The sequence below is a fragment of the Schistocerca americana genome, chromosome X, assembly GCF_021461395.2.
Source record: "Schistocerca americana isolate TAMUIC-IGC-003095 chromosome X, iqSchAmer2.1, whole genome shotgun sequence".
In the NCBI taxonomy this organism is placed as follows: Eukaryota; Metazoa; Arthropoda; class Insecta; order Orthoptera; family Acrididae; genus Schistocerca; species Schistocerca americana.
Genome location: NC_060130.1, coordinates 151,397,840 through 151,420,440, shown reverse-complemented (window position 1 = coordinate 151,420,440; position 22,601 = coordinate 151,397,840). Strand labels below are relative to the sequence as shown.

General features: G+C 41.9%; 1 protein-coding gene across 4 annotated transcripts in view; it reads left to right on the top strand.

Moving 5' to 3' along the window:
- LOC124554749 (band 7 protein AGAP004871-like) overlaps window positions 1–22,601 on the top strand; it is a 273,498-nt gene that overhangs the window by 182,007 nt on the left and 68,890 nt on the right. The window contains exon 1 of one of the 4 annotated variants that reach the window (XM_047128396.1): window positions 7,175–7,365. The exons of 2 other annotated variants lie outside the window; for them this stretch is intronic. In XM_047128396.1, the coding sequence (XP_046984352.1) occupies window positions 7,299–7,365 (67 nt within the window). In that variant the 5' untranslated portion in view covers window positions 7,175–7,298. Of the gene's footprint in view, window positions 1–7,174; window positions 7,366–22,601 lie in introns of those variants that run through there. One more of the 4 variants, XM_047128395.1, reaches the window with a different exon arrangement.

Below are 22,601 nucleotides of genomic sequence, written 5' to 3'. Positions count from 1 at the left end.
AGTTTTTCTACGATGAGTCTCTTTGGAAAGAAAGGGTGTCATAACATTGTGGTTACTGTAATTACCTAACGTAAATCAGTAATTTAAATTAGTTTTAATGCATCTTTGAGTTCTTTGTTTTATCGATTGTGGTAAATAACGCTGACAGAAGTCCAGAATCAGGCACATGACCAGCATATAATATATCATCTTACAGACTTACCAGTTAGAGATACGAATGCAGCCATTGAAATATCTCCAGGAAAACTTTCCTGAGCTACATATGTCTTCAGCTACAGGAAGTTCAGAGGAATATTTCTGAAGTGCATCCATATTTCGGTAGAGTAAACAAAAGCAAGTGCACGTAAGTCAGAGAAAAAGTTGTCCACAAGACTGCGTTTACAACCAAACGTTTAGATGCGTCGCAGGACAAACAGAAAGTGGGTGTAAATGAGATCAGCTTCTTTCATTTTCACTCTTAGTGCTCATTCAGGTTTAGCTCATTGCTGTTCGGAACACCATTGATTGGAACGTCATTTCCTCGTATCTGTGTGGAACATTGATGTAACGCATTGTTGACGTAAACATCTTGAATGTTTGGTGCTACGCATCTGTAAGATATTTATTAAAGGACATCTGGTAAACACCATGAGCTGAAACAGTTGTTGATTGAACAGACGTTTTGTTATTTATCTCTTGTTCAGTTCTCTGAAAAATATAAGGGTTATTCAGCGTATGACAGTCGCTTGCAATATATCGTTTAATACAGTTTTTTTTATTATTGAGAAAAGGAAGTGATTCTACGGTTACCATATGCTACTTATGACACACGTCGTACGTGTGGAACCCGTGTAGTATTGTTGTACTGGGAGCTGACCATTCTGATTTGTATTTTGCGCCTTCTTCTCATTCTGTTAAGTTCTATCTCAGGCTATGCTTTTTCTGTTCCATCCCACTTCCTTGTATAAGGATGATTCCTTTGACAGGTCACGACCGACTTCCTTCCCCATCTCTCCCTAATCCGATGGGACCTTCTGTAAGACTACAATGCTCACCAAAGAAAGACAGAACACTTAATGATGCTTTGTAGTAGTTTTTACTCGTTCACGAACCAATTTAGTTTCCGGCTTCATAGGCTATGACAAAAATATGACTGACTGTTGTAACTGTAGATAAAATAAACGAAGAACAGGCCGGTGAAACTGTTTCTACTTTGATTTAGTATTTTATGACCTGTACGATGCACTTCATCTCCTCCATAGAACGAAAAAAGGTAGGTAGATAATAAAACACGAAATTATGGAAACTGATTAGTACATATCACATAATCCCCTGTTCAATATAGTTTCACCACAAATGGAATTTATGCATGTCGCAGAGAGCAGACAGTTACTACTGCAGAATCAGCTCTGTGTTTAAAATGTGTCTCTTTCTCTTTATATGACATCTGTAAGTAGGATGTCATAACATCATCACTAATACCTCTTTCAGCCCTAAGCGTACTTTATTTGCGGTTATGAGGGACACTTGTTAATTGGAGATCGCATAAACCCGATAAACCAATTAGTGACTAAATAAAAATTGTTGCACTACTTCAAGAAAAACGTCTTTTTGTGATGCAATGCTGTTGCGGAACTGTCATTCGTACTCAGGTGATTCATGTGAAAAGGTTTTCGACGTGATAATGGCCACACGGCGGGAATTAACAGACTTTGGAGCAGTAGTTGGAGGTAGACACATTGGACGTTCCATTTCGGAAACTGTTAGGGAATTGAGTATTCCGAGGTCCACAGTGTCAATTGTGTACGCAGAAAATCAAATTTTAGGCATTACCTCTCAACACAGACAACGCCGTGGCCTACGGTCTTCACTTAACGACCGAGAGCAGGTGTTTGCGTAGAGTTGTAAGTGCTAACAGACAAGCAACACTGCCTGAAAGAACCACCGAAATCAATGTGGGACGTACGACGAACGTATCCGTTAGAGCAGTGCGGAAAAATTAGGCGTTAATGGTCTATGGTATCAGACGACCGATGCGAGTACCTTTACTGATACCCAACATCGCCTGTAGCGCCTTCTCCTGGGCTCGTAACCATTTCGATTGGACCCTAGACGACTGGAAAACCGTGGTCTGGTCAAATACGACTGGATTCTTGATTTCCTGTCAGAGAGGTCACAGTTCGTAGTAATAGACGGGAAATGACCGAGAAAACCAGAAGTGATTTCTGGCGTTTCCCAAGGTAATGTTATAGGCCCTTTGCTGTTCCTTATGTATATAAACGATTTGGGAGACAATCTGAGCAGCTGTCTTAGGTTGTTTGAAGACGACGTTGTCGTTTATCGACTAATAAAGTCATCAGAAGATCAAAGCAAATTGCAAAACTGTTTAGAAAAGATATCTGTGTGGTGCGAAAATTGTGAGGTCATCCACATGAATGCTAAAAGGAATCCATTAAATTTCGGTTACTCGATAAATCACTCGAATCTAAAGGCCGAAATTCAGCTAAATACCAAAGAATTACAATTACGAACAACTTAAATTGGAAGGAACACATAGAAAATTTTGTGGGGAAGGCTAACCAAAGACTGCGTTTTATTGGCAGGACACTTAGAAACTGTAACAGATCTACTAAGGAGACTGCCTACACTACGCTTATCCGTCCTCTTTTAGAATACTGCTGCGCGGTGTGGGATCCTTACCAGATAGGACTGACGGAGTACATCGAGAAAGTTCAAAGAAGGGCAGCACGCTTTGTATTACCGCGAAATATGGGAGAGAGTGTCACTCAAATGATAAAACATTTAGGTGGACATTATTAAAACAAAGGCGTTTTTCGTTGCGGCGGAATTTTCTCACGAAATTACGATCACCAACCTTCTCCTCCGAATGCGAAAATATTTTGTTGACGCCGACCTACGTAGGGAGAGACGATCAACATAATAAAAATAAGGGAAAAACAGAGCTCGCACGGAAAGATGTAGGTGTTCGTTCTTTCCGCGCGCTATACGACATTGGAATAACAGAGAATTGTGAAGGTGGTTCGATGAACCCTCTGCCAGGCACTTACATGTGATTTGCAGAGTATCGATGTAGATGTGTCACGAACTCAGCTGGTAAGAGCGGATGGTATGTCTCGAGTGTGGCGCAGACCCTACGAAGCCAAGGATCCAGGTGTCAAAAAGACATTCTACAAGCTGGTGGTGATTCCATGATAGTGTGGGTCGTGTTTACACGGAATGGACAGGGTCCTCTGGATGTTCGATTACTTTGAGACCGTTTACATCCATTCATGGACGTCACGATCCCAAACAACGATGGAATTTTTGTGGATGACAAGGCGCCATGTCACCGAACAACTGTTGTTCGCAATTGGTCGGAAGAATATTCTAGACTATTCGAGCGAATGATTTGGCCACCCAGATCACCCGACATGAATCGTATCGAACATTTATGGGACGTAATCTAGAGGTCAGTTCGTGCGCAAAATTCTGCACCGGTGACACTTGCGCAGTTGTGGTTGGTTATAGCGCCCGCATGGCTCAATATTTCTGCAGGGGACTTCGAACGACTTGTTGTGTCCATGTCACGTCGAGCTGCTACAATATACCAGGCAAAAGGAGGTCTTACACGATATTAGGAGGTATCCCATGACTTATCACCTCAACGTATTTGGTTTTATTACCAGATACAAGCATTTAACTTGTAAGAAAACTAAATCACAGTTACAAGTATTTTGGAAAGATTGAATACCACGCCACAATGTGTTTGTTAAGGGGGAGAACACTGAGAATACTAATTTTCGTAATGCTTGCTCTAGAGGGACGACAATAAAACTGCACCTTAGTAACTGAGGAATTCTTAAGAGATTATTTTACGCAGGGCATGATGGCTCAGTAGGTGTCGTATTACCGATCCAGTGATTGAGGATTCAACCCTTGGTCATTATATGGATATTTTACTGTCCCGTATGGATTCTTTCACTTTTGTTAGTGCATTGTTAATTGCGTCGTAGTCCACGGTAAACTGTAGGTCTCCCTATAACTGCCTGGGGAACTCAGTTTGCCTTGGTAACTCAGTTCAAAGGTCTGGCGTGGGCAAGGGTATACTATCTCTTATTGCATTAAGCGCAATGAAACATGTGATTTCCAAACAAATCTTCGAGTTGATGAAAGTTTTGCCTTATCTAAAACTTCTAATCCTGAAATATAGGTACTCCGGATATTTCATGAACCGTTCAGGGTATCTACAAAGCCTTATTTTTGTGACAAAGAAGCGAAACTGCACTTCGCTTCCGGTCGTGACTTTCATATTTAGCACGTTCATAGCCCTCTTTGGCAAAAGTTTCGCTGTGGGCTGTAACACCTTCCAGGTGCTCACGAATACCTCTATATAAAATAAAGCTGTGAGCATTGGTCATTTGAATACTACAGTTTGTCGGAATCCTTGTTTCGATTTCTTGAATCGCTTATGGAATATTAAGGGTATCGGCCGTAAGTGGAAGACGAGTTAGAAGAATGTCATATGATGTAGCTCACGTATTCGGCGTATTAAAGCAGTTGCTGACAGATGTGAAAATTATCGAGCTATCAATTTAATAAGTCAAGGTTGCAAAATACCAACACGAATTCTTTACAGAAGAATAGAAAAATTGGTAGAAGGTGACCTCGGGGAAGATCAGCTTGGATTCCGGAGAAATGTAGGAACACACGAGGCAATACTGACCCTACACTATAGCATTTGTAGCCTGGAGTACTCTTTGAAGTTCTGAAGATAACAGGGGTAAAATACAGGGAGGAAAGGCTATTTACGACTTGTACAGAAACCAGAATGCACTTATGAGTCGAGGGGCATGAAAAGGAAGCAGTTGTTGAGAAGGGAGTGAGACCAGGTTGTAGCCGATCCCCGATGTTATTCAATCTGTACAATGAACAAGCAGTACAGGAAACCAAAGAAAAATTTGCAGTAGGAATTAAAGTTCAGGCAGAAAAAAAATTTTTTTTGTGTTCTACCGATGACATTGTACTTCTGTCGCAGACAGTAGATGACTTGGAAGAGCAGCTTAACGGGATGGACAGAGTCTTGAAAGTAGGATGTAAGATGAACACCAACAAAAGCAAAACAAAGATAATGGAATGTACCCGAATTAAACCAGGTGCTGCTAAGGGAATTAGATTAGGAAACAAGACACTAAAGAAGTAGATGAGTTTTGGTATTTGGGCAGCAAAAAACAGCTGATAGCCGAAGTGGAGAGGATACAAAATGTAGGCTCGGAATGAGAAGAAAAGCGTTTCTGTGGCAGAGACATTTGTTAACATCGAATATAGGTTTAGGAATTAGGAAGTCTCTTCTTACAGTATTTGTGTGGAGTGTAGCCACGTATGGAAGTGAAACCTGGACGATAAACAACTTAGACAAAAAGAGAATAGAAGCTTTCGAAACGTGGTGCTACAGAAGAATGTTGAAGATTAGATGGGTAGATCACGTAACTAATGAGGAAAGTGGGTACTGAATAGAATTTGGGAGGCAAGAAATTTGCCGGCCGGTGTGGCCGAGCGATTCTAGGCGCTTCAGTCGGGAACTGCGCGACCGTTACGGTCGTAGGTTCGATACCTGCCTCGGGCATGGATATGTGTGCTGTCCTTAGGTTAGTTAGGTTTAAGTAGTTCTAAGTTCTAGGGGACTGATGACCTCAGATGTTAAGTCCCATAGTGCTCAGAGCCATTTGAACCATTTGAACAAGAAATTTGTGGCACAACTTGGCCAAAAGAAGGGATCGGTTGGTAGGACACATTCTGAAGCAATCACCAATTTGGTGTTGGAGGCAAGACTGTGTGTGTGTGTGTGTGTGTGTGTGTGTGTGTGTGTGTGTGTGTGTTTGTGTGTGTAGGGGGGATAGGGAGTGGGGGGGGAGATCGTAGAGGGAGACCAAGAGATTAGTACAGTAAGCAGATTCAAAAGGATGTCGGTTGCAATAGTTATTTGGAGACGAAGAGGCTTGCACAGGATAAGAGTAGCATGGAGAGCTGCAGCAAACCAGTCTACGGATTGAAGACCACAACAATTGCTGAGGAATTGACCCCATAGACAACTCGCTTCCCGCTTTCATTGGGAGGATACAGGAGGTAGGCTTTGGCCAGTGACGTAATCATGACTTGGCGTGGCGTTGTGTGCGCGCAAACGAAAAGAGAACAGAACATTGACAATTTTTTTTTTTTTTTTTTTTTTTTTTTTTTGTTTTTTTTTGCGTCAGTTTTTCGGAATGTAGGGTATGGTGGCTGACTGGCTTGTAGCGTAGCTCCCGGTCTAGGCTAGGCTAAATGTGTCAGTTTGTTGTGGTCCTTAGATTATACATATTGCATTTCGACGAGTCGCTTATGTCCGCCACTTTGATGACATCGTTGGTCATAGGTGACGGGAGGTATCGAAGGCTCTAATATGAATAACAAAAAAGAAAAAAAAATCGTAGGAGTTAAGCTGTGAGAGTACGCTGTGAGGAAGGCTGGCGGGTCGGGTAGTGCTCTTGGGGTAGCGGTAGTGTTAACCATATATATATACTAAGATGGTATCTGTTCTTTCGGACATGTCCGAAAGCAGGAGATCCCGGGTTCGAGTCCCGGTCGGGGCACACATTTTCATCTGTCCCCGTTGACGTATGTCAACGCCTGTAAGCAGCTAAGGGTGTTCATTTCATAGTAGTAGTGTTAACCGTCTAGTCAAATGTTCGAAACAGGGGAAGGGCAACTTCTCTGAAGCGTTGGCGTATCCTGTAATCGGAATACGCTTGGGTTGGGTTGTTTGGAGGAGGAGACCAAACAGCGAGGTTATCGGTCTCATCGGATTAGAGGACAGGGAAGGAACTCGGCCATGCCCTTTCAAAGGAACCATCCCGGCATTTGCCTGGAGCGATTTAGGGAAATCACGGAAAACCTATATCAGGATGGCCGGACGCGGGTTTGAACGTCAGCGGTTATTGAAACAGTTTGTACTTCCCGCTACCTTATCATATTGACTTTCACGAGGTCGCCGGCGCTTACAGCCGAAGGCTCGCCTGAGGCCCAGTGGCAGTCAACGTGTTTAACGGAGTCCCCAGTGACACACAGCGCTACGCTGCATGCGCACGAGACAAGCCCGCCCAACGGGAATTGCAAGAACGATAGACGTGAATCGCGGAACGACAGATATGGTCGTCAGTGCGCGGGGCCCGTTAGTGAGCGACGCGCGCCTGCCGGTTCCCGACGCTGTGTGTACTCGAGCCGTCACCTGACTGGCGGCGTGCCAAGGGGAAGCGCTGCTAGCCACCGACTGTACGCCGCTGCGAATGGAGAGCGAAGTCGACATGCGGGAGGTGATCGTCGACCGAGCGTCCGGCTACAAGCCGTCAAGAGGTGACTGCTGCAGCGGCTTATCTGCTCTCAAACGCTTTATCTGGCCTCGGCGTTCGCTTCTGCGCAAATCTGCCCTTCTGGCGTGCCATTCTCACGTGCCTTCTGTCCACCGCAACAAGTTACAGTGCTGCCATGTCGAACGTTCTCGATTGCGTTACAGACGTATGCTTCCGTTCTGATCCTGCACAATTGTAATATGTTTTCAACCTGTGGTATCTAGCCTCCTATCTCATACCCGAACGTACTACATTTTCATCTGCGGTCAAATGCCTGTTGCGTAATAAGTAGGTACGGCAACATTTCAATATATGCCGCCGTCTGTATTTTTCACGGAGCGAAGCTACATTGCAAGACTACAGGGAAACAGTGAAAATAAGTGAAGTTGTGCGCAATAGTGAGAGAACCGGCTAGAGTGTGACAGTGGTCCTCCGCGGAAAATTGATTGTGGTGGTAGACATCTGTAGCAAAGTCAGAGGTCTAAGTTGGGTTGGAATGTGATAATTTGGGTGAGAGTTGGCGAGGCTAACGAATGGGAATGAGAAATAGAGGCCGTAGTTAAAGATAAACTTGTAATGTAGCCTGCTGTTCAAGTTCGCGACGTATTTAACGCAGTTTGCCATATTTAACACGCTTTTCGTTGTAAAAATCGAAACTACAAGATAAAATCAGAAAGCCTATATTAGAATATGGACAAGTCTCGGACTATTTTGATGCCTATAATGTACATATATCATACATACGCTATGAAAACTACAAAGGGGGGGGGGGGCTGTACTACGTAACTTTTACATGGGAATCCACGAATTGAGACGTTTCGTGTGGTTGATTACAGTCACTTCAGACAGCTTATGTAAATGCCATTGATCACAGAAGACGGCGCTTCTCACCAAGTCTCTACTGTCAGAACCTTACGAACTGCGTCTCCGGTAAAAACGTAGAGTTTAAAGACAGTAGTGGTCTAGTACTAATAGGAATTGAAGCGGAAGTGCCGGGTTAGATTTTCGGGAACCATCTCAAGTTTTACTCTTGCGGAAAGGTCTGCAGGAGGGGGCCCACTGTGCTTCGTGGGGCCAAATGAGAAGCTGTTTGATAAACTAAGCCGCGAATTCGACACACAAACCGACAAACTGGCATCAAGCCCAAGGTCTCTGCACTAGGCTTGCAGGCATGACATTTATTTACTGCTTTATTTGGTGGTGCTGGTGGTATTCGTGGCTGGGACGTCTTCTCTTTACTGTACGCTAGTGGCAGTGCTGTCCCTGTATAAAGGTTTCTGAGAACTTTGGTCCTTCTCAAACTCACTTTCTCTTGTTTAGTGGGCGTGTACTCGAACACGTTATCGTGTCTATGGCCAACATAATTATTTTTTCGCCAGATCGCGTTCTTTGTTTTATAGAAATTATTTCGATTTTTCTTGTGTTCTGGATTTGTTGTTCTCATACCTGAACCTTGTCAAGACTCTTTTACTGCTTCAGAAGACCTAATTCGTTCTCAGGTTTTTGTTTTGTATTTATTTTATTTTAATGGAGTACTGATTGTTAGGGCAGCAACATCCTTGCCGATTCATTAGCCAATTATACGTCATTTAGTGTTTCAGAAGAGTGCAGCACTATGTGTTGAACAAATGTGTTCCAGTACCTTGCTGGATGTAATGAATAGCGCCTACGAATAAATGCTAATGTATTTCATTTCTAATGGATGAAGGTTCCGGTATATTTATGCCGGAAGCCGCGAGGAGAGCGACTGACGCTATCAACAGACAACTATTCTTCAGCACTAATTAACCACTATGGCCACTATCACGTCATACAATCATACGTACAGTATTATATCAACGTGGCGGCACCTGTGAGAATGGGGATATCTGGACAAGGGCATTCTTACTATTAACGCCTTCTAACATTGGTACCAAAAACTTGAAAATACCAGAGAATGAGAAAATATGGGGTTTTAGCAGGGATGGAAATATAAAGCGAAATGCGCAACATATAAAAAAATATCTACATCTACATCCATACTCCGCAAGCCACCTGACGGTGTGTGGCGGAGGGTACCCTGAGTACCTCTATCGGTTCTCCCTTCTATTCCAGTCTCGTATTGTTCGTGGAAAGAAGAATTGTCTGTATGCTTCTGTGTGGGCTCTAATCTCTCTGATTTTATCCTCATGGTCTCTTCGCGAGATATACGTAGGAGGGAGCAATATACTGCTGGACTCTTCGGTGAAGGTATGTTCTCGAAACTTTAACAAAAGCCCGTGCCGAGCTACTGAGCGTCTCTCCTGTAGAGTCTTCCACTGGAGTTTATCTATCATCCCCGTAACGCTTTCGCGATTACTAAATGATCCTGTAACGAAGCGCGCTGCTCTCCGTTGGATCTTCTCTATCTCTTCTATCAACCCTATCTGGTACGGATCCCACACCGCTGAGCAGTATTCAAGCAGTGGGCGAACTAGTGTACTGTAACCTACTTCCTTTGTTTTCGGATTGCATTTCCTTAGGATTCTTCCAATGAATCTGTCTGGCGTCTGCTTTACCGACGATCAACTTTATATGATCATTCCATTTTAAATCACTCCTAATGCGTACTCCCAGATAATTTATGGAATTAACTGCTTCCAGTTGCTGACCTGCTATTTTGTAGCTAAATGATAAGGGATCTATCTTTCTATGTATTCGCAGCACATTACACTTGTCTACATTGAGATTCAATTGCCATTCCCTGCACCATGCGTCAATTCGCTGCAGATCCTCCTGCATTTCAGTACAATTTTCCATTGTTACAACCTCTCGATACACCACAGCATCATCTGCAAAAAGCCTCAGTGAACTTCCGATGTCATCCACCAGGTCATTTATGTATATTGTGAACAGCAACGGTCCCATGACACTCCCCTGTGGCACACCTGAAATCACACTTACTTCGGAAGACTTCTCTCCATTGAGAATGACATGCTGCGCTCTGTTATCTAGGAACTCCTCAATCCAATCACACAATTGGTCTGATAGTCCTTATGCTCTTACTTTGTTCATCAAACGACTGTGGGGAACTGTATCGAACGCCTTGCGGAAGTCAAGAAACACGGCATCTACCTGGGAACCTGTGTCTATGGCCCTCTGAATCTCGTGGACGAATAGCGCGAGCTGGGTTTCACACGACCGTCTTTTTCGAAACCCATGCTGATTCCTACAGAGTAGATTTCTAGTCTCCAGAAAAGTCATTATACTCGAACATTTAACGTTCGTTGGCTTCACCAACTCACCTCAAAATTGCTACTTTCCAACCCAACCCAAAACTCGGGCTACGCTGCTGATCAGTGTGACACAACCTTCATTTCAAAATACTTGCGCGACTGTGATATCATTGATCAAATAACCGTTAACCGACATTTTTTGATCTGTCCCAAAATTGTTTTACGCGAATGGTTCCTTCAAAAAGCCATGGCCAAATTTGTTTCAGAATATAATTTCTTTTGATGAGATTACAAAAAATACGTAGCAAAATAAATAAATCTTTCATTTTCGTATCGTCCCATGCCTAAGAACATACTCTAACAAAGCCATTGTGTAATAATGCTTGAATTGCGCTCTCTTGTTTAATCATATAATCTTGTATTTCTTTGCGGAAATGGATCTCCAGAACATTTATCTCAGAGAGATTTTCGTGTTTGCAGCTGGCTTTACTAATTCGCGTCATGTTTCACCCCATTAATTGATTTTGTATCTCAGTTGTGGGGATATTAGGTGTGGATATAGTATGTCTCACTGGTAGTTAAGAGTTCAGTGGCGATTGTGGTGGAATAGTTCACAGGCAGCGTAATAAGTTAACAGCTATGATGGCTGTAGGCGACCGTAGAAAACTTAAAACTGCTAATTTTGGTGCGTGACCAAGTTAGCCGTTGAATGCATTTGTCGGAGAAACTGAACTCGTATTCGGGAGGAGCACGATTGAAATCCGCGCCCGGCCATCCTGATTTAAGGTTTCTGTGACGTAACGTCTATTTACCAACAATTTGTCATTCACCGCTTTTACACGCATAGCACGACAATAAAACTGGTTCTTTCAGGAAATGGAAATGTCAGTGCGAGTACGAAATTTTGGTGAGACAGACCCGTAAAGAGAAGGAAGACTACTTAGTGGATTAGCCATTGTTTATCGCTTGTCACGTAAGAGATCAGTCAAAGAAAAACAGTTGTTTGCGTAGCGAATGCCTTCCTGGAACTCGTTCTCGCATAGAGCGCTATCATTGACGAGCAGTGTTGCTCCACGTGACCCTCCGTATCCAGGAACTGATAAAGTGATTACCTCGGCCTCATTAAATATATCTAACGACAGGCTTTTCTCCTTCCTTCGCGGAACTGTTTCTTCTGTCCTGTACATCTTTGGAACATATTCCTAAACGATAATCTACAGTAGTGCACATATCTTTTTATATTGTACCGTGACGATTTAGATTAGACTGGCTGAGCTCTTCCAGCTCGTCGCCGTTTTTGATGATCCGAGAAGTTACGAATTTGTTTTCTTTGTACAAATACTAGACTTATTTTTGCCCTGCATTTCTGTCTTGCTGTTGTCGCGAGGCAAGTATAAAAGTGTACTGGAAAAAGAAGCAAAGGCGCTTTAAACTTCACTGTGGCAATGAGCCGAGAGGGAGCTACGGGTACGCGCTCGTTGATGTACAACTGGCACAGTATCTGCCGTCAATCGTATGTATGAAGGTTGCTCAGCAGAGTTGCATCCACTAGTTTACTGTTTGACACAACAGGATTGTTAAAATGAGACATCGTTGGCAGCTGTGCATTATCTCTTCGTTTCCTTTAAGTTGACGTCTCTGGATTTTTCTTGTGGGGATTCGTAAAAGACATTGTTTATAAAGCAGTTCCAACTACACCTGAAGATATGCGAGAGAGAATTGTCAGAGCATGTGCTTCGATAAGTGCCGATGTGAAAAGGAATACCACTTAATCCATAATAAGAAGATTGCAGCACTGCATTGATACCAATGGTCATCACTTCGAACACCTTCTGTAAATGGACGTTCATGCCACCTTTTTGACCCTCGTTGATCTTCAAAAATCTTACTGTTACACATCATTGGATTCGTCTCGATAGCCGCTATCAGAAAATAAGTACCAAACTAAAGCATCCTACTTAAAAAAAAAAAGTCTCTGACGCGACCCCACCTAGCAACAAAAAACTAACATCATATTACGGCTCCTGTTGTCCCATGCAACATTTGTCCCACAAACTTTTCAGTTACTATCATACTTCGGGAGTTATTCTAAGTGGCAATAGTTAGTGGCTCACCCTGTATAGTGTACACGAAAATCCAGTTAAATTCTTAATTACCGATCCCTTACAAAAGAATGTAAATCGAGCCGGTTTAAATAAAAAAGATTACAAATTAATTTTTTTCCATTTTTATGTATTTGAAACTTCATGAAAATGCTCGTAGAACGTATACCTTTGTTCAAAAATTTGATTTCCCCAGCAATCGAACCCAGCCCCCCCCCCCCCCCCCCTCCCAAGTCACGCTTGCAACTTATCAAAGAGCCACTTTGCTTGTTGGAAAAACAACCATGCTTTACGATAATGAAGATGGTAGGGAAACTCGAAAGTCGATTTTGTCGAGAATTTTTGGGAGATTGATGTTTCAGTTCTGAACTTCAAGTGCCGGAAAAAAAAATCCGATTGCCGTGTGACAAAGGAGCGGAGAATTCTACAGAATTATATCACGTAGTGCAGACATGTTGAAGGGAATCGTCACGCACCCAACTACCAAGTCAAATCAATATCGCCGGCCGGGGTGGCCGAGCGGTTCTAGGGGCTACAGTCTGGAACCGCGCGACCGCTACGGTCGCAGGTTCGAATCCTGCCTCGGGCATGGATGTGTGTGATGTCCTTAGGTTAGTTAGGTTTAAGTAGTTCTAAGTTCTAGGGGACTGATGACTTCAGATGTTAAGTCCCATAGTGCTCAGAGCCATTTGAACCAAATGAATATCTCTTCATGAAAAACAATCGCATTCTAACCTGAAACTCTCTGCATGCAAATTCTGGACGATGTGCGTTATGTTGGAAAACATCAGTGAAAATTTCGTCTTGCTACTACTTTCCACCAATTCAGTTGCCGTGCAGTGTGTTCGTAGAAAATAACCGCGAATACCATTTGCAGCAACTTTTTCATGTTCATTGAATAAGTATAGAGTACGCTATTAATTTTTGGTAATACTGAATAATAATACTTCTTACGGATATCAACAAAGTAGACTGAACATGAAAATGGAAACGTGTAAGCAAGCAGCACATCACGAAGGTGCATTCGATGGTACATTAAAAAACTGACATACTGAAACAGTTCGGATCGATCGGCTCAGGGAAGCTGCCGACTGTTCAAAGTAACAGGATGATAACATTAGGAACAGTGAGGGAATTGTAAGGAGAACTGAGGGGGACAATAGTGATCATTGTGTGCTGCAACTGCCTTTCTTTGACCAGATACTGATGAGTCAAAGTAGGAGACCTTTGTTACTTTCGACGAGGGATGAAAGTCGGGGAGCTTTCATTTGCAGCTAGTGCAGCAGTGCGAAGACTGTGTGTATCAATCCACACACGAACAATTCAAAGAATTCAATATCTTAGAGGAATAACAGACGAAAACCAGCTCTCCGTGAATTTATGAAAACTGGGTAGACGACTACACGAACCTTTTACCCTTTATTTCTGTCCTGAATGTTACCAGTTTAAAGTTTCATATTGTAATTGTTCTGGTCTTCAGTCTGAAGGCTGGTTTGATGCAGCTCTCCACGCTAACCTATTCTTCATCTCTGAATGATGCCTCACGATGTGTCCTATCAACCAATCACATCTTTTAGTCAAGTTGAGACATGAATTTCTTTTTCCCCCCAGTTCGATTCCGTACCTCATTAGTTATTCGGTCTACTCGTCTAATCTACAGCATTCTTTTTTTAACGCCGCATTTCAAAAACTTCTGTTCTCTTCTTCTGTGAACTGCTTATCGTCCACCTTCCACTTCTGTAAAATGCTACACTTAAGACAAATACCTTCAGAAAAGACTTACTAAACCTTAACTACACGTATAATAGATGTTAACAAATTCCTCTTTTTCAGAAATACCGTACTTCCCTTGCTCCTACTAATCGGCATTTTATATCCTGTCTACTTCTTCCATCATTAGTCATTTTGCTATCCAAATAGAACAACTCATCTACTACTTTTCTTGTCTCATTTCCCAATCAAATCCCTCAGCATCGTCTGATTTAATTCGACTACATTCAATTACCTTTGCTTTACTTTCGTTGATGTTCATCTTAAATTCTCCTTTCAAGACACTACCAATATCGTTCATCTGCTCTTCCACGTCATTTGCCATCTCTAAAAGAATTACAGTATCATTGACAAATCTCAAAGGTTTTGTTTCTTTTTTCCAAATTTCTTCTTGGTTTCCTTTACTGCTTGCGCAACGTACAGATTGAATAACACCGGAAATAAGCTACAAATCTGTCTCATTCTCTTCTCAATTACAGATACCCTTTCATGTCCTTAGACTTTTAGAACTGCAATCTGGTTTCTTTACAAGTTATAAATAACCTTTCGCTCGCTTCAAAATTTCAAAGAGTGTGCTCTAGTCAACATTGTCAAAAACTTCCTTTAAACCTACATATGTTACAAACATAGGTCTCTCTCTTTTCAACCGTATTTCTTCAACCTGTCGTCTAAAATAACACATAGGGTCAGAATTGCGTCACATGTTCATACATTTCTCTGGGACAAAAATGATCTTCCGAGAGGTAAGCTGTTACAGGTTTTTCCCTTCTTCTGTATCAGGTAGAATGGTCTTATCATGGCTGGTCCTCCCAAGGAAGTCAGTTGGGAGGGATGTTGTCTACTCCGTGAACCCTTGTTTCCACTTACGTCTTTCAGTGCTCCGACAAATTATTCTCACAGTACCCTATCTTCCATCTCATCTTCACCTACTTCCTCTTCTGTAATATAGTCCTCAAGTTTGTTTCGACTACATAGACCCTCTATATAGTCCTTCCACTTTCCAAATTTCTCTTTCTTGCTTAGTACTGATTTGCTATCGGATCTCATATTCATAAAGCTGCTTATCGTAAGTGTAAAGATCTCTCTAATTTGCTGTAGGCAGTATCTATCTTTCCACTACACATACATGTCTCTACAGTGTTGCATTTGTCCTGCAGCAATTTATGATTAGCCACTCTGCATTTCCTGTCAGTTTCATTTTCTTAGACGTCTGCATTCCCTTTTGTCCGCCCCATTTGCTGCATTTGCATAATTTCTCTTTTCGTCTGTTAAATTCAGTATCTCCTTTGTTGTTCAGTGATTTCTACGAGGCCTTATCTTTTTACCTAGTTCATCCTCTTCTGCCTTCATTATTTCATCTCTCAAAGCTACCCATTCGTCTTCTGCTGTATTTCTTTACCTTGTCTCAGTCAGTAGTTGTCTAATTTTCCCTCTGAAACTCTCAACAACCTCTCGTTCTTTCAACTTATGCAGGTACCATCTCCTTAATTTTATACCTTTTTTTCAATTTATTCTGCTTTAATCTACATTCCGTAACCAATAAATTATGATCAGAGTCCACATATGCCCCTGTAACTGTCTTGCAGTTTAAAATCTGGTTCTGAAATCTATGTCTTACCATTACACAATCAGTCTGGAACATTACAGGTCTCTTCCACCTGTACCACTTTCTTTCACAATTCTTAAACCAAGTTTAAGCGATGATTAAATTAAGCTCTTTGCAAAATTGTACCAAGCAGCTTCCTCTTTCATTCCTTTCCCCCAGTCCTTATTCACCTATTATTTTTCCTTCTCTTCCTACTATCGAATTCTACTTACTCATCACAGTTAAATTTTCGTCTCCCTTAGCTACCTGAATAATCTCCTTTAGCTCTTCATACAGTCTTTCAATCTCTAACTCCATCTGCGAAACTAATTGGCATTTAAACTTGTATTGCTGTGGTGAGTTTTGGCTTTGAGTCGTCTTGGCTACGGCAATGCGTTCATTAAGCTGTTCAAAGTAGCTCACCCGCATTCTTATTTTCTTATCATTATTAGACCTACTCCTGTATCCACCCCTACCTGATTTTGCATTTATAGCCCTGTACTTGCTTGACTGGAAGTTCTGTTCGTCCTGTAAATGAGCCTCACGTATCCCCACTATATCCAACTTTAACTTGTTCATTTCCCTTTTTAAATTTTCTTACCTTTCGTGCCTGATTAAAGGATCTCCATGCTGCGACCCGTATAACGCCAGTTTTGTTTCTCCTGATCTGCAGAATATCTTACCCAAAAGGATGTCATCATTTAACCATATAGTAGACCTGCATGCCCTCGGGAAAAATAAGACTGTAGTTTTCCCTAGATTTCAGCCATTCGCAGTAGAAGCGTAGCGAGACCATGTTGGCTAGTGTTACAAGGACAAATCAATCATGCAGACTGTTACCCTGCAACTACTGAAAAGGTTGTTGCTCCTTTTCAAGTACACGGGTTAGTCTAGTCTCCCCATAGATACCCCTCCGTTGTGGTTGCACCTACGGTACTACTATCTATAGTGTAGAGGCATGCAAGCCATCCGACTTTGGCAACGTCCATTGTTCATGGAGGGAGTTCGCCATTAAGGAATATGTTTTGTATACCAATGTTACTTTAAATTCTTATTTATTGCCCAAGATTTATGTATTTGAATAAGAGCTTGTTTCTTTTTCAACATATCATTTGTTAGACGTGTACCCAAGTAAGACGTAAAGTTTCATAAACAAAACAAAACTTGTGTGCTATGCGACAAATGCAAAAGTCTGATATTCAGTCATTAGTTAGATCTACAATATTTGGCACTTCATGACATACTTTAAACTATATCTCCGTATAACTGCCTCAGTGAACCAGTTCCGGGCTCGGAATAAGGCAAGGACATACCGTCTGCTGTAGGACTAAGCTAGTAAACATTCTTTTTGCATAGACCAGTGTTCCTCGGGAGAGATCGAAGTGATTTGGTGCAATTTATACAGAAACACTGTAGTCTAGTAGCATCCACAGATAAATTTTTGAAGCAACATGCGTGAAGAAAAGTGTTTTTAGCACAAGGACGTGATTTACTGTATAAAATGAGTATTGCTGTCTTAGCTAAGTGGTAATGGAATTAGCGGTTCTTCACCTCTGCTGTATATTATCCCTGTGATATAAACCATTTAGTTAGCATGACTCCTGCTAAGTAATTATAAATTATGAATAAAGTTTGTTTAAAACTGTTGGTGTGTCTAAGAACATAGAAGGTTCGCGCTCTCCGATTTTAAAGTTTCATTAATTAAAAACTCTGTAACTGAATTACGAATGTAATCAACAAAAGAAATGACGAGGTTTCCCAATTTCAGTTTTAAATGGTAACGCCCAGAGTTTTACACAATCTATTCTACTTTACAGTAACTCACGAAAAGATGAATGAAAATGATTCATTATGATAAATACGAACAAGTCAACCTTAAATTCAGGTCACGAGAGATATTTACGTAGGGATAACACACATTTGAAGCGTTCTGGAAAAACCCAGCCATGAAGTCGTGAGGCAGTTGTCGGAGAACATGAAATTAAATGTGGAGAGTGAAGTGTGGAACGAGAACTAGCAGAAGAAAAGCCGATAAACGTATTCACCTGGCCTGTGGTTAGTCTTTTTGCAGTTGTCGGCCTCAATTATCTTCCGTTACAGAGGATAGGATTGACAGCGGTATGCAGTTACGCAGCGGAAACTTTATTACCTAAATTAGTGATTACTGAAACCGTATTAACAGTTGCAGTTTGAGGAGGATATGACGTTTGACACTGAGCCATTATTCTTTGTTGCGAAAAACGCTGGTGCGTACCACAGCAACTTAGCGAATGAACAGATTGTCGAATCTCTACGAATTCAGCAGACATTGCTATTGCGAAGGAGATGACCGTTACTACCTCTGCCCCCTCTTAAAAATTTCCGTGTTCAGCAGAGACAGCAGACAACCGGCGGCACCAACTGAGCAGGCTGGCTGCGGAGCAGCGGTGCCCAGTTGTTGAACTTCGAACAAGGGCGTTTATTTTTACCAGCCGCTGTCTTTTTCTAAAAATTATTATCTAGGAACAATCCAAGTTATAGAATCGGAGCAACACCCGCGGTCAGGGAATTAATTAGGCTTTGTCCAAGCTCTCGCAGCAATCGGAATACTTAGATTTACTTATAGAATAAACAGTTAGTAAAGTAATTGCTTAGTTTAAATTTTAATAACTAAACAATGTTTGTAATAAAACCATTATGGATATGAAAAATCACAAAGAAATTGCATCACTGTAATGTCATATTAATACCGTACGCTGGTAAAGAATCGGTACTTAAAATTTCTCTGTTCCTATGTGGACGTACGTAATACGTTCGCTGCATGACTTGTAATCGATAGCTCCTGGGTCTTTATTCTGGAACAACTAAAATGATTCCTTGACAGACGACACGCTGTATTTCATGTACATCGTATCAGAACAATGCAGAAGTACTCAATCTCCAGCGACGTCGTTGTCGCCCTTAAATTCAACAGTAATGTGCGGAAAAACCTGCTTCTCGAAATGTGTGGCACATTTCTGTAGGTTGTTTGGAGTTCCTCCATTCTACCGTGTTGATAACTTCGGCGGTATTCTCGTTAAGCAAACCGCCGGAGTTAGCAACATACGTTCCCTTAACACCTCAGTCGATTGTTTTAAAGTCTCGGCGTGTCGGATGAAATGCAGCTGCGGTCGAATTTCTTTGGCCGGTGGTAACAGCAGTAGCTAGCAGGAACTGGGCAGCTGTCTTTGTTTAGATCAACTCAGAAGATATTTCCACTTATTCCGTAATATCCTCGTTTAACCTACATTAGACTACTTTATTTTTCATAAACGCATGTAGTAATTTTAGCAATTCATTTAATTTTAATGCATGTAGTTTATACGTGGTTTCTCGGATAATGAGAAACGCCGTTAGAATGGCTGCAGATGGTAGAGACGCACCCCGTAATATAATAACAATATAAAGCAGCCTCGAAAAAACAGCAACTGCAGTATAATATGTGACATTTCAGGCTTGAGATTATAACACGTTTAAATCCAGGCGTACAACTGCAGAAAGCAAATGTTAAGGCACACTTGGCTATGAGAAGATAGACACACAAAACCAGTTTAAGTTATCAACTATGTCATAAGAGACTGGAATGTACCTGATTCGTATCACAATATCTCAGTCAATAGAATATATGGGATGGGGCTAATGTGAAAACATGTTAATTGCTTTACCTCGTTTGCCTGGTAGTAATGGAGGATCTACGAGGGTCGTTCAATAAGTAATGTCCCAAATTTTTTTTTCTCAGAACATATTTATTGTTAAGTGTCAGAATTTGGTGACAATATACATCAATATGTCTTGTCCATGTCCTATTTTTCTACGTAGTCTCCATCACGTTCTATGGACGTACACCAACGTTGTGGAAGAGCATGTATTCCCTGCTGGTAAAAGCTCTTGTCCTGTAGGCGTTGCCATGTTTTCACTGCATGACTGACACTCTCATCTTCAAAGTGTGTTCTCCGTAGAGAATCTTTAAGCTCCAACAATTCAGATGAAACAGCCTCTCTTTTAAACTTGTGGTCCGCTGTGAGCATTCGTGGAACCCATCGTGAGCACCTCTTTCAATATCTGAGAGTCTCGATCACTGCAGACGATTTGCCAATGCTGACCGACAACTGTAGAGCCAGTTGTCGAATTGTGATGTGCCGGTCGGCCGAATAATGGCATCCGCACGATTCAGCTCGTCTGGAGTAGTGCCTGGTAGAGGGTTCATCAAACCACCTTCACAATAATTCTCTATTATTCCAATCACGTACAGCGCGCGGAAAAAACTGTTACCTATATTTTTCTGTGCGAGCTCTGATTTCCCTTATTTTATTCTGTTGATCGTTTCTCCCTACATAGGTCGGCGTCAACATAATATTTTCGCATTCGGAGGAGAAAGTTGGTGATTGAAATTTCGTGAGAAGATTGCGCCACAACGAAAAATGCCTTTGCCTTAATGACATCCATTCCAAAACCTGTATCATTTCAGCGACACTCGCTCCCCTATTTTGCGACAATACAAAACGCACTGCCCTTCTTTGAGCTTTCTCGTACAACCTCTCACTGAAGACCAGTAATACAGTTGTCGACAACGGTTAAGGATTTGGAATCTAGCTCACTTTCGAACAAAAATTACAAAACCGAGATGACAGGTCGTAAATATCTATAGTCGACAATATCCATTTATAATAGTCAGTCGAGTCAATAAGTCACCCACCCACTGCCTTACAGCGCAAAAAAGAAAAAGGAAAAAAAAAAACCTTGGATGAAATGGTATACGATACGATCAAGCGCTATTAAAATCTGTTAAATGTTCTCGTCAGTCCTCCTAATCCCAAGAAGGTGCAAGCAGATTCCTGAAAGTCGAGCATCACAAAATGGAACTGTTTCCAGTACAAATACCAGAAACACTCTTTACGGGCGCATCTCAGGCGCCGTGTCTTAGAAAAATGGGAAGAAGAGTTGGCGATCAACGTCCAATTCAACAGACTGAGACCGCTAAAAGCATCCACCAAAAAGTGGAAAGCATCACTTCGCCCTTCTCGAAGGGAAGCTGTTGTCTTACGTTGCACCCATGTTGGTGGGACTTACCTCAAGCACGGCAACATCCTACGCGAAGAAAAAAATGTTCAAATGTGTGTGAAATCTTATGGGACTACACTGCTAAGGTCATCAGTCCCTAAGCTTACACACTACTTAACCTAAATTATCCTAAGGACTAACACACACACCTATGCCCGAGGGAGGACTCGAACCTCCGCCGGGACCAGCCGCACAGTCCATGACTGCAGCGCCTGACCGCTCGGCTAATCCCGCGCTGCCCTACGCGACGAGAACCTTCCGCAATGCAGCTGCGGAGCGATCTTGTCTGTATGCAACATCCACTGAGGAATGTCCAGACGCACTCGGCCGATGGCATACAGCAAATGCTATCAGTCGTTAGCAGATATAGTTGCTGCCTGAGTCTGAACCTTCCCACGGAAAAATGAGTATTCCACATGATTTAAAGCATTTATTGTAGTAGTCTACCGAAGAGGTAGATACGGTGAGGGGACGCCTTCTGCCTCACGTTTTTTTCTAGATATCTCCACATCCGGTTCCACCACTGCCCAGACATATACGCGAAATATTACCTTCCTATACCTGAAATACAGATATTCTCGTAAATTCTCATTTCCCCGATAATACACGTAATGACTCCTTTTTTATGGTATTCTTCCCAAGTACCGATGCTATTGGGGTCGATGATTACATATCTTTCGCCACAGTTTCCGTCGGGCTGGTGGAGAGGGTGATTGCGCTGGGAGAGGGGCGAGGATGTTGTCTTGGTTTATTCTTCCATTTCCTTCCTCTGCTCTTCTTTCACCTGGGTATGTCCTACGTCTTCTGTTACTGGTAATCTCAATTCGCTATTGTTCGTAAGTATTTTCACGTGACAATGTCACAGCTCTTGAGCCGACTAAGTCCTAATATTACTTACAAAACTCTGGTGTTGGCTCGATTATGAGGATACCGGGTCTAATAACCTCGCTGTTTGAGTACCTTAGAAACCGTATTCATGTTCATAAGCCGTCATAAGGGAAGACGCTGAATTCCCAATTCCCTGTGCACTTTAACTTAGCATTAACTTACACCTTCGACAACTACTTGGCTGACGCTTAACACAAGATATTTTCAAGAACTCTTGAAAGTTTTGTTCATATTTTGAGGCAATAGTTACTGTCAGGACATTCAGGCAACAGAAAAGCAAAGGAAGCTAAAATGCCACATTCAATTTTCAAATGTTCATGGTCACAGTGAATGCAAGACATTCTTCCTAGTTTGATTCTAGCACAGAAAAGTGTATGGCTACATCAGTTAATTTTAAACTGAACTTTAAATTGATAACATCAGATCCTGTGGTGGTGTTTAAGTTGAGAGAATTCAAGGTTCCGTGAAGGAAAGAACGCAGCATATCTTGGATGGAGTGCAAACTGTGACAGAAGTAACTTCGTGTGTGTCTCATGGAAACCCAAAAATTGTGGCATTATCATCAAAACAAAACTACCCCATTATCTACTTAGTTTTTGACAGTTTCATGGCGTAATGCAAA